Source organism: Lycium ferocissimum, chromosome 8 (genome assembly GCF_029784015.1).
Source record: "Lycium ferocissimum isolate CSIRO_LF1 chromosome 8, AGI_CSIRO_Lferr_CH_V1, whole genome shotgun sequence".
NCBI classification, from domain to species: Eukaryota; Viridiplantae; Streptophyta; class Magnoliopsida; order Solanales; family Solanaceae; genus Lycium; species Lycium ferocissimum.
In genome coordinates this window covers 26,994,735-27,006,555 of record NC_081349.1, presented here as the reverse complement: position 1 = coordinate 27,006,555, position 11,821 = coordinate 26,994,735, and the positions used below count along the sequence as shown (strand labels likewise).

General features: G+C 34.5%; 1 protein-coding gene across 3 annotated transcripts in view; it reads left to right on the top strand.

Moving 5' to 3' along the window:
* The window catches only part of LOC132067762 (F-box/FBD/LRR-repeat protein At1g13570-like), a 69,318-nt gene extending 58,817 nt beyond the window's left edge, over positions 1 to 10,501 (top strand). The window contains exons 1-2 of one of the 3 annotated variants that reach the window (XM_059461078.1): positions 8,648 to 10,030; positions 10,124 to 10,501. In XM_059461078.1, coding sequence (XP_059317061.1) covers positions 9,308 to 10,030; positions 10,124 to 10,408 — 1,008 coding nt within the window. In that variant the 5' untranslated portion in view covers positions 8,648 to 9,307 and the 3' untranslated portion in view covers positions 10,409 to 10,501. Of the gene's footprint in view, positions 1 to 272; positions 548 to 8,647; positions 10,031 to 10,123 lie in introns of those variants that run through there. The other 2 variants (XM_059461077.1, XM_059461079.1) reach the window with 2 other exon arrangements.
* The last annotated feature ends 1,320 nt before the right edge of the window (positions 10,502 to 11,821 follow it).

Genomic DNA, 11,821 nt, shown 5'->3' with positions numbered 1-11,821 from the left:
ACCATTAAAATCAGTGCTCCTAAGCTAAGGTCATTTGTCTTTGCAGGTAATACACATTTTATACATCTGGAAAATGTCCCTCTTCTTTCCAATGTTTCATATGAGCCTAAAGAATTTTCTGTAGACGGGGTACATGATTTTGCCAAGATTTTTGAGTCTATTCCTGCTGTCGAGAATCTCTACTGGAAATTCTTCAATATCCAGGCAAAGTAGCTTCATGACTTAATTGTAATGCAATTGAGCCATCCTGATTTTTGACATTTTTTCCCTAGGACGTGGATGCTGGACTGGCTGAAGTTATACCAACAAGGCTCCCCTCTGCTCTTAACTGTCTTAAACGCCTTTACATATCTTGGAATACTTTGGGGGAATTCCTTGAGATTTCTTTTGCTCTTTGCTTGATAAGAAGCTCCCAATATTTAGAGGAAATTGAAATTAAGGTAGTTAATGAGGTTTTGTTTTCTCTCATTCTCTTTTATTTCGTATGTAATGACTTTCTTATTCTGCACACTCATTAGATATTGCATTTTCAATTCAGGCTGATGGGTTTTTCCTTGATCTTTCTTAGGTGTATGTCATTCGTGATAAGGATTATTATGATGTAGTGCCCTGGGATGCTGTTGATGAGATTCCTGCAAGCTTCTCAGATATGACTTTAAATCACCTTAGGACAGTTAAGATTCACAATGTAGCAGGAACAGGAACAGAGGCTGAAATGCAGCTAATCAAGGTTTTATTGGCCAAGTCTCCAGCACTGGTCAGAATGGTAATCAAGCCCAGTTTCGGAGTAGATAAAAAATATCTCAAAGTACTTGCAGAAATAACAATTTTTCACCGGGTGTCATCTAGAGCACAAGTTGTGTATAACGTAGATTAGTATCCAAATCACAACCCTGCTTGACCTTCCCGAGTCTCTAATTAGATCATGATCTTTGGCTAAACTATTTTGGAAGTTCATAGTGTAAATAGAAATTGAACCTTGATGCAGTGGTTAGGTAATGTTTTGCCTTAACCATAAGGTAGTGAGAAAACTATCAATTTGGGAACACAAGTGAATCTGCATGAATGTTTTGACTAATCTGTTTCATGATTCTAAGTGATAAATGGTTTCTACATTTCATGCCTGCTCTTGAGTAATCCGTGTAATGAGACTTTGGTTGTTTATTTCAAAATTATGTTGTTTGTTAAATTCTTTGCTTGGGGACTCATGAATGTGGCCTAGTGGTCAATGAAGTGGCTTGAGAATCATGAGATCTCAGGTTCAAATCTTAACAAAGACCAAAACACCAGGTGATTTCTTTCCATTTGTCCTAGCCTCGGTGGATGGAGTTACTTGGTATCTGTTGCTGGTGGGAGGTGGCAAATTTCCAGTGGAATTAGTAGAGGTGTGCGCAAGCTGGCCCTGACACCACGGTTATCAAAAAAAAAAAAAAAAAAAAAAAAAAATCTCTACTTGGTCAATTTTCACTTTGGCAAGCTTGTCCACTATCTACCACTGGTATATATGCAACTTTTCTTGATTATTCAATAGCTATAAAATCGTTGTTGATTTAATACTATGATCTCATATTTCTGAGTTTATCTTTTCTTTTTCTTTTTTTCATGGCAAAATGTACTGTTCCAGGTAACTGATCTTTTAATATAGTCATTGTGGTCCTCAAAGTCATTTTTTTTGTAATCTTTAATTTTTATATGATTTGATGATGACATGAGTTGAGCTTAAATGGAATAGTGAGGGTTCATATAGTCAACCCCATTCAGGCGCCGCCTATACAAATTGCTTTTTTCATTTTTCACTTGTTCGCAATTGAGGCATTTGTTTCTCCGATATTGTGTAATACATCCTCCGCCGCACTTTAAGGAGCCGTTTGGACATGATTTGAAACCATGAGATGAAATAATGTTTGGCCGTGCAATTTGGATTTCTTAAGTTATATTTTTTTTTTATAGACATAAAAACCCCACAAGTTGTGAAAACTATCAAAATTTTCCCAATTCTTATACAATCTTACCAAATGAGCAAGTCATAGTTCATAACAAAATTAATACGCTACTAGAAGGCCTTTCTAAAAAAATACAATATCAATTGATCAAACTTTAGTTCAATAAAAAGGAAAATTTAACATGAATAGTAATGTAACCACTCTTTGATATAATCCTCTCACATGGTACGAACATAAATAACGGTTGGTAGAAGTTAATGAGGTTGGTATATGGTTGGTGGGAGTAATTGTTAAAAATATCTACTAACTTATGGGGTTTTTTTTATAAAATATAAATTTATGGGTCAAGTTTTACATTTAAAAATTTTTGGGCTAAAATGTGTGTCGTCTTGTTACCCTCTCTAAATGTGTGACAAACCGCTAGATTGCCCAGTCTCCTCAGCCAGCACCTGCATTCCAAAGCAATATTGTCTTTGAGTCATCCTGATTTTTGACATTTTCTTCCTAGGTCGTGAATGCTTGACCAGCTGAAGTTATACCAACAAGGCTTCCCTCTGCTCAACTGTCTTAAACACCTTTGCATGTTGAAGCATTTTCTCAAAAAAGTTATGCCTGCAAGGTTAGAGCCAAGCATTTTTCCTTTGCTTCATCTTGAAAAAGTTACCACGAGGTTTGGTAGTAGTATGAATCTATTAGTTCTTTTACCAGCTAGCACTGCTATGCAGCTTTTATTAATTATTCAGTATGGTGTTTAGTAGTATATTTTGCTACAAATCTCATACATTTCTTATAGCTTCGTTTTTTTTTTTTTTTTTTTTTTTTTTTTTTTTAATGCCAAACTAATATTTTGTTGGCCCCACAAACAGTGCTTATCCCAGTTGACCTCTTACATTTTGATCTAATGCTTTGAAATAAACACAGCATGTGAATCAGTCATTTTAGAGAAATTACAAGATTTTAAAATCACCATCATCACTCTGCATCTGTTAAATGATATTTTTTGTGACATTTTCTTTTTAAACTATTTCTTTCAGTTACTATGCTATAATTTTCCCCATACCACCACTCATATAATCCCCATAGACAGAGGCAGATCTAGGATTTCTATAACATGGGTCCACCGCTAAAAAAGGAGAAAAAATAAGCATCAAGTGGGAATTAATCCTTGCTCTTTTAGGTAAATAACTTAAAGATTTAACTAAGTGCACCATTTAGCCTTTGTGGAGCATGGGTGGCAGAAAATAATATTAGATCAATTCTAGAAAAAATATGCATAAAATATCTAATTTGGCGGAAAGACCATGGGTTCATGGGCACCATAAATTTCCCTATAAATCGCCTCTTACCTACAGAGTTAAAGAAAGGAAAAATAATTTCCTTAAAACTTGTAATTTAAAACTAGACATAAATATTTGTGTGGTTATAAATATCCTTTTAAGGGTAAATGAGAAGTTAAGAGTTAAATTATTTTTAAATATCATTCTGTTTGAGACAGACGACAAAGAAAAATAAATCTCATAAATTGGGACAAAGAAACTATTATATGAGTCAAACTAATAGCTTAAATTTTGTATGATATCACAAGAAACATCGGGAATCGAATGTGTATTAAGTTAAGCTTGCAGCCATGACTAAAAAAGAGTACAGTAGAACCTCTCTAAATTAATATTGTCGGGACCATGAAATATTATTATTTTGTAGAGGTATTATTTAATCGATAAATTAATATTTATTAATGTAAAGAGTGTTTTTGAGATTCAATGAAGGTTAATTTTGATTACATCAAAATCATTGTATCTTACTAATTTATGTATCATATTTATTGAATTAATATAAAAAATAAATTCATTATACATAAAGTACAATATATGATGTATGATTCATTGTAATGTTTTTTTTTATTATTAAATGATTCATTGTAATTAATAAATCATTGTAATGTTCATTTTTTCTTAATAATCAAATATTATTCATTGTATTTTTACTAAAAACATTCAATGGATGATGGTAAGAGAATAAACTATATGAGCAACATAGAAAATTTCTTCAAACCGTACCCAACAATGACTTCTCATTTAAAAGGTGTCACAAAATCAACAATGACAGATCAAATACGTAAAGCATTATGTGAGTACAAAAGAGATCATTCCACATGCACTCAAAAAGATTTGCAGTTGTGGCTTGATGAAAATTTTCATTTGAAAGTTAGTCAAGGTACGATAACACACTCAAACGATCAGCTGAGTATCTTTTACGCTAACTTAGAAAAAGGAAGGGATATCAAGCGGCACATACCAGCAAAATTTTCAGACATGGAGAAGGTTGTCTATGAGTGGTTTCTCCAATACCAAGACTGTGTGAATATAACCGGAGAGTTAATTTTGGAGAAGCCGAGAGATACAATGAAACTTTTCTATCCTCAACAAGATTTTGAGCACAACTTTTCTCAAGGTTGGCTTGAGAAATTCAAGCTAAGACATGGTGTCAAGTCATTTTGTCATTTCGGAGAGAGTGGTTTGGTTGATATACAAGACATGGAGATGAAATTGGAGTCCACAAGGGAAAAAATAGACCAGTTCCCTATGAAAGATGTTTTTAATATGCATGAAACTAGTTTGTTTTACAGGTTACAAGCTGATCATTCTCTTGCTATGAAACAACTTGAATGAAGAAAGCAGGACAAAGAAAGGCTCACGGTTGTTATTTGTTGCAATGAGGGTGGATCTGAAAAAAATTCCTTTATTGATTATTGGAAAATATGCAAAGCCACGTTGCTTCAAGAATGTCAGCATGAACAGCTTGAATTGTCACTATCGTGCAAACAAAAGAGCATGGATGACAAGTGTGCTTTTTGATGAATATATTCGTTGGTTTGACCACAAAATGCATGGTAGAGGAATTCTGCTTGCGGTAGATAATTGTCCAACACATCCAAGAAATATTGAAGGACTACAAAATGTTGAATTGCTTTTCTTGCCACCCAACATGACATCAAAAATTCAACCTTGTGATGCTGGGATAATGAGAGCTTTCAAGATGCATTATCGCAGTAGATTTTACCGTAGGATATTAGAAGGCTATGAGCTGGGACAAACTGATCCAGGAAAGATTGATGTTTTGGATGCTATCCATCTTGCGATAGCGGCTTGGACGACAAATGTTCAGCAAGAGACAATAGCAAATTGTTTTCGACACTGCAAAATTCGTTCGGGGGATGAAGCCTCAAGGAATTTAAATGAACCCACTTGTGAAAACGACATTCATGAACTTGAGGTCATGATTAATGATCTCGGTTACCGCAATAAAATGGATGTCAATAGCCTGTTGGATTACCCGGATGAAAATGATACATGTTCAGAGGTCCAGAGATTAGAAGAAATTGTGGATACCATCGGAGAAAACAATGTTGATGATGAATTGAAGACGATACAATACCTTTGGAACTAGTTACGCATAAGAAGCACTTATCGCATCTAGAACTCTTCACAATTTTTTGGTGCAGTTCGAGAAGACAACACTGGAACTTTTGGATGCAATAAGAAAAGTTAGAGATGAGCTTCAACTAGATTTAAATTTTAACAAAAAACAAGAAACACTAGAATCATATTTCACTAAATTGTCTTAGATATTTTTGTAATTTTAAAGAATTATTAATTTATATTATTAATGGGACCATATATTTATATAGGGGTCTTTCGAAAATATATTCTCTTATTATCTTATCGAAATCGGTGATTTTTTCCACTAGCCCAAGTCAGGACCGGAGAAAAATATTATCTTAGAGAGTTTATTAATTTACCGAGTATTAATTTAGAGAGGTTCTACTGTATTTGACGTTAATATATACTCTTGAATCATAAGAAAAAAAGAACTTTTGGTTGTTAAAAACAAAATCCAACAAATAATATTGCTCTTTAGATGTCTCTCTTCTCACCCTTTATTTTTGGTTCCCATGTACTGCTTTTAATTTTATCTCGGGACTCTAGATTCTCATTAATGGCTGATACATTACTGGACAGACATAAAATTTCGCATCAACTTAGTTAAAATCTTGAATTTTACATGAATATATGGTAAAAACATTAACATAATAAAAGCAGGATCAAACATGAAATTAGGAAACAAAATATATTTACATTAGTAAGGATAATTGTGTGCTTATTTGAGCCTTTCTACTGATTGATGAAGGACTAAGTTATAATAATCTGATAATGTGTTTTTATAAGATCTAGAGAGGGAATACAGCTGCAATTAATGTAACTCTGAAGGGTCCTTATATTATGGTCTCATCGGGTTGATCCTACACTCAAAGTTGCACTAAATACGACCCAATAACTATTTATCACACTCAAGGGGGGTTTACTCTCGAAATTGTGGTGCACGTGAACTCATTGTCTCTCCGCCAAATTAGTTATTTTACGTACATATTTCCTAGAATTGATCTAATTTTATACGGCTCCCATGCTCCAAAACGGTTAAATGGTGCACTCGGTTGAATGCTGAGTTATTTCCAATCCTAGATCCGCCTCTGATCATACTTATAGTTGGGCCTATATTTATATACTAACATCAAAAACAAAATGTTTGAAATATAAATCGAATATTTTAATAATGTAACAGAATTTGGTCATCCATCGATGAACTTTGAGCTCGATTTGAAAATTTAACCTGAATATGTAGGAATTTGGTTCTTAAGCTTAAGTGTGATTGAGTATACTTGAAAGAAGAAAAACTCCATTGAAGAAGCGAACTAAAACAACCATTGACGAAGCTTGCCTCGAAATTTCTGAATGTGCGAATTTGGGTGTTAAAATCAATTCGGTGATACTATTTTGAAGTTGGTAGCATGAATAACCATCTAATTGGAGCTTAGAACCTGAAGAAAGAAGTTGTGAACTCCATGAAAGCCATTAACGAACCTTGAAGCTTCAAGTTCGAAGAAGACGCTGATTTTAGTTGGATACGGGTATGGGTCTTTTAGTTGGATACCGAGTTATGGGTTGGGTATTAATTAATTAGGTTTGATTTAGAATAAGCCAATAGGAAGCTGTCACGTCGGAGACATTTTTAGCTTGATCGGTGAACGGAGGGCAATATCGTACCAAATCCCATAGTTCAGGGGAATTTTAGAATAAGAACACACAGCCCCAGAGTATATTTAAGCCGGACTATGACAATAGGTTAACACCTCTTACTCAAATTAATCCAGAATGCTCCACTATTTGGTAACAGTTTTTAAGATGTGATAACTAAAACAACATTTATTTATTTTTTAATTTTTTTAATTAAATCTAGCCATCATGGCCATTTTATTAATTAATCAAAAACAGAAGGTTAGAACGTAGACAAAATAGTCTGAAAATAAAGCAAAAAAACAAAATAAATAAAGCGTAAAGATAACGATTGAGCTGAGTCATCTCATTTGCACCTTCCCTTTCTCGAACACTCCAGAGCCTAGCGCTCCTCTTCATCATCATCGATCGTCGAAGAAAAGGTGAGTTTCTTCTTCTTTCTTGTCTCTTATGTCCGATCTGGAACTGAAGTAACTAAGACAACATTTAGGGTGTGTTTGATAGAAGGAAAATGTTTCCACCAAAAGTGTTTTCCTTGAAAGTATGTGGTTTTCTTCTTATTTCTTGTGTTTGGTAAGTAAGTAGAAATATTGTCCTAAAAACAGTTGTATATACTCTAGGTAAATGCCATGGGGGACGGGGGTGAGGGGTTGGGGTGTGGAGTGGTAAGGATGGGTTAAAACCTCTTACTCAAATTAATCCAGCATGCTCCACTGTTTGGTAACAGTTTTTAAGTTGTGATAACTAAAACAAAATTTAGTTTTTTAAAAAAATTAAATCTAGCCATCATGGCCATTTTATTAAGGCATAATACATAAATAGGCCCTTAAACTTGGCATCAGCTGGCAAGTATGCCCTTCAACTTTGGGTGTACACAAGTAGGCACTTCAACTTGTATAAAGTTAAACAAGTGAACACAAATGCTGACGTGGCACTCTAATATTTATGTGCCACGTCAGTGTCACGTCAGCATTTGTGTTTACTTGTTCAACTTTATACAAGTTGAGTCTTTACTTGCGCACACCCAAAGTTGAAGAGGCACTTGTCACAAATTTAGGCCAAGTTTAAGGGCCTATTTATGTATTCTGCCTTTTTTAATTAATCAAAAACGGAAGGTTAAAACATAAAGACAAAATAGTCTGGAAATAAAGCAATAAAGCAAAGTAAATAAAGCGGAAACGATTGAGCTGATTTATCTCATTTGCACTTTCCCTTTCTCGAACACTCCGGAGCTTAGCTCTCCTCTTCACCATCGACGAAGAAAAGGTGAGTTTCTTCTTCTTTCTTATCTCTTATGTCCTATCCGATCTGGAACTGAAATAGCTAAAACAATATTTAGGGTGTGTTTGATAGAAGGAAAATGTTTCCACCAAAAATGTTTTCCTCGAAAGTATGTGGTTTTCTTACTTATTTCTTGTGTATGGTAAGTAAGTAGAAATATTATTCCAAAAACAGTTGTATATAATCTAGGTAAATGCTATGGGGGATGGGGGTGAGGGGTTGGGGTTTGGAGTAGTGAGGATGGGTTAACACCTCTCACTCAAATTAATCCAGAATGCTCCACTGTTTAGTAACGGTTTTTAAGTTGTGATAACTAAAACAACATTTAATTTTTTTTTTTAAAAATAAATAAATAAATAAATCTAGCCATCATGGCCATTTTATTAATTAATCAAAAACGGAAGGTTGAAACATAAAGACAAAATAGTCTGAAAATAAAGCAAAAAAGCAAAGTAAATAAAGCGGAAAGATAACGATTGAGCTGAGTCATCTCATTTGCACTTTCCCTTTCTCGAACACTCCGGAGCCTAGCTTTCCTCTTCACCATCACCGATCGATGAAGAAAAGGTGAGTTTCTTCTTCTTTCTTGTCTCTTATGTCCGATCTGGAATAGAAGTAACTAAAACAACATTTAGGGTGTGTTTTTGTTTTTGGGGTAACTAACCGTGTTTATTAATCATCAAGTAAACTCATTACAAAGCCATAGCATAGCAAACACTGCTTGCTATCTCTATCAATACCAAAAAGGGAAAATTTAGGGTGAGTTTGATAGAAGGAAAATGTTTCCACCAAAAATGTTTTCCTCGAAAGTTATGTGAAAAGCAGTTTTTTGATGTCTGCATAGTGTGTACTCTAACCGGACCGTTTGGAGATTTTATTGTATTGTTGTTTAGTTTTTGCAGATTATTGTTGGCAATCATTTAATATTATGCCTTCAAATGGCAAAATGCAACAGTTATCTCCCCCGATATACTTAGCAACATTCCCGAGAGTGTAATTGATGACATTCTAATGAGGTTGCCTTTACAAGATGTTGTGAGGACAAGCATCTTATCAACGAAATGGAGATACAACTGGTGCATACTTTCACGACTGAGGCTTGATGAAACACATTGGAAAACTAAAAGGGGTCTAACATACCTTACAAGTAACTTTACAAAGATTATCTACCACATTTTGACCTTTCATGCAGAACCAATTACAAAGTTTACCCTCTCCCTTACTTATTTCCATGGTTGTCCTAATATTGACAACTTGTTTTATTTCCTCTCTAGGAATGGCATTCAACATCTTGTTATTGAACTTCCATACCGGAGTAGATACAAATTGCCTTCTTCACTTTTGACATCTTCGCAATTGAGGCATCTGTGTCTCAAGCATTGTCTAATACATCGTCCACCAGACTTTAAGGGATTTAATAGGTTAATCGGCCTAGAACTAAGTGAAGTCACAATTTCTTCTAAATTGCTTGGGAGTTTAATCTCCCACTGCCCACTGCTTGAGATTTTGGTGCTGAAAGATTTACGTAATTCAAACCACATTGAAATTAATGCTTCCAATCTGAGGTCATTTTTCTTCGAAGGCAACATAAACATTTTACATTTAAAAAATGTTCCTCTTCTGTCCAAAGTTACATATGAGCCTACAACATTTTCGGTAGAGGCAAAACATGATCTTACCAAGATTTTTGACTCTATTCCTGCTCTCGAGAATCTCTGCTGGAATCAGTTATGGGTAATGTTGCTTCATGACTTAATTGTAATGCATTTTCGTAGATGTACCATCTTGGGCTTTGAGTGATCCTGATTTTTGACATTTTATTCCTAGGACGTGGATAATGTACTAGCTGAAGCTATACCAACAAGGCTTCCCTCTGCTCTTAACTGTCTTAAATGCCTTTGCATGGCTTGGATTACTCTGAAAGATTTCTTTGATCTTTCGTTTGCTCTTTGCTTGATAAGAAGCTCCCCAAATTTAGAAGATATTGAAATTGAGGTAGTTAATGATGTTTATTTTTCTCTCTTTCTCTTTTATGTGTTTTTCGTGTGTAACAACTTTCTTATTCTGCATGCTCATCAGATTTGCAATTTTAAATTCATGGATTTTTCTTGATCTTTCTTAGGCGCGTGTTAGTAGTGATGAGGACTGTTATGAACCAGTGCCCCGGGATGTTGTTGATGAGATTCATGCAAGCTTTTCAGATATAACATTGATCTTAACGAGGTAGCAGGAGCAGAGGCTGAAATGCAGCTTATCAAGGTTTTATTGGCCAAGTCTCCAGCACTGGTCAGAATGGTAATCAGGCCCTGTAAAAAAGGAAAATAAAAAATCTCTCAAAGTACTTGCAGAGATAACAAAATTTCAGCGGGTGTCATCTAAAGCTCAAGTTGTGTATAATATTGATTAGTATCCATATCACAATCCTGCTTGATCTTCACGAGTCTTCAATCACATCAAGATCTTTAGCTAAACTGTTTTGGAAGTTAAAAGTGTGAATAGAACTGAACGTCGATGCAGTAGTAAGACTGTGTTTTGCCTTTGCCATAAGGTACTATGAAAACTATCAGTTTGGGAACATTATCGGAATGAATGTTTTGACTAATTTGTTTCATTATGCTTAGTGGGAAATGGTTTTTGCATTTCATGCTTGTTCTTGAAATATCTATGAAATGAGACTTTTGTTATTTATTTCAAATATATTTTATGTGTTAAATTCTTTGCTTGATGAATTCGCTTTGGCGAGCTTGATGCATTTTCTCCACAAACAAACTCATAATACTTGCAGAATTAACAAAATTTAACCGGCCATCAACTAAAGCGGAAATTGTCTTTTAACTTAGACTGCAATCCTGTCTAAATATGCTCTGGCAGTAAAAGGTTGTGTTTTTTCCTGTTTGGCGATTGACGGATTCAGAGGAGACTTGAATGTTTTGACTTAGCTTGTCTGTCAGTGTGACAATGCTCAGGGTTTAAATTTCATGCTTGTTATCGAATGATCTATGAAATGAGACATGAATTGGCACTGATTGTTTGTTTCAAGGCTTAATGCATATGCAGCTCCCAAAACTTGCTATCTTTTTTTCATTTTGCTTTCAACTAAGTCATTGCTCCTATCAACGCTTTCGAACTCGTCATGCCGGTGTGTCATCAAATACAATCAGACTTACATAAAGAAACTTTACAATAGGATATATAGAATTATTCTTTGTATGCGTGAGCTAAGATCCAGTTAGTTTTATTAGTGTCATTTTCTTACTTAATTACCAACTTCCAGTTCATGTGCCACAGTTTTTTAATTGATCATTTTTTAATTGATTTCTAATAGGTGTTACTGTTTTGTTGCATTTAGGTAATCAAATAATTGTAAATATTCTAAAGATTTTGTTGCGGGGTATCTGATTTAGTAACATAAACTACATGGGGTTTACACTTTATAGAAGACAATCTTGTTTGAAGTTTCTGGAAATGAAGAAAAATATATGGAATTTGGGTTTAAGATGGTCCATTGACCAGATGGCTAGTTTT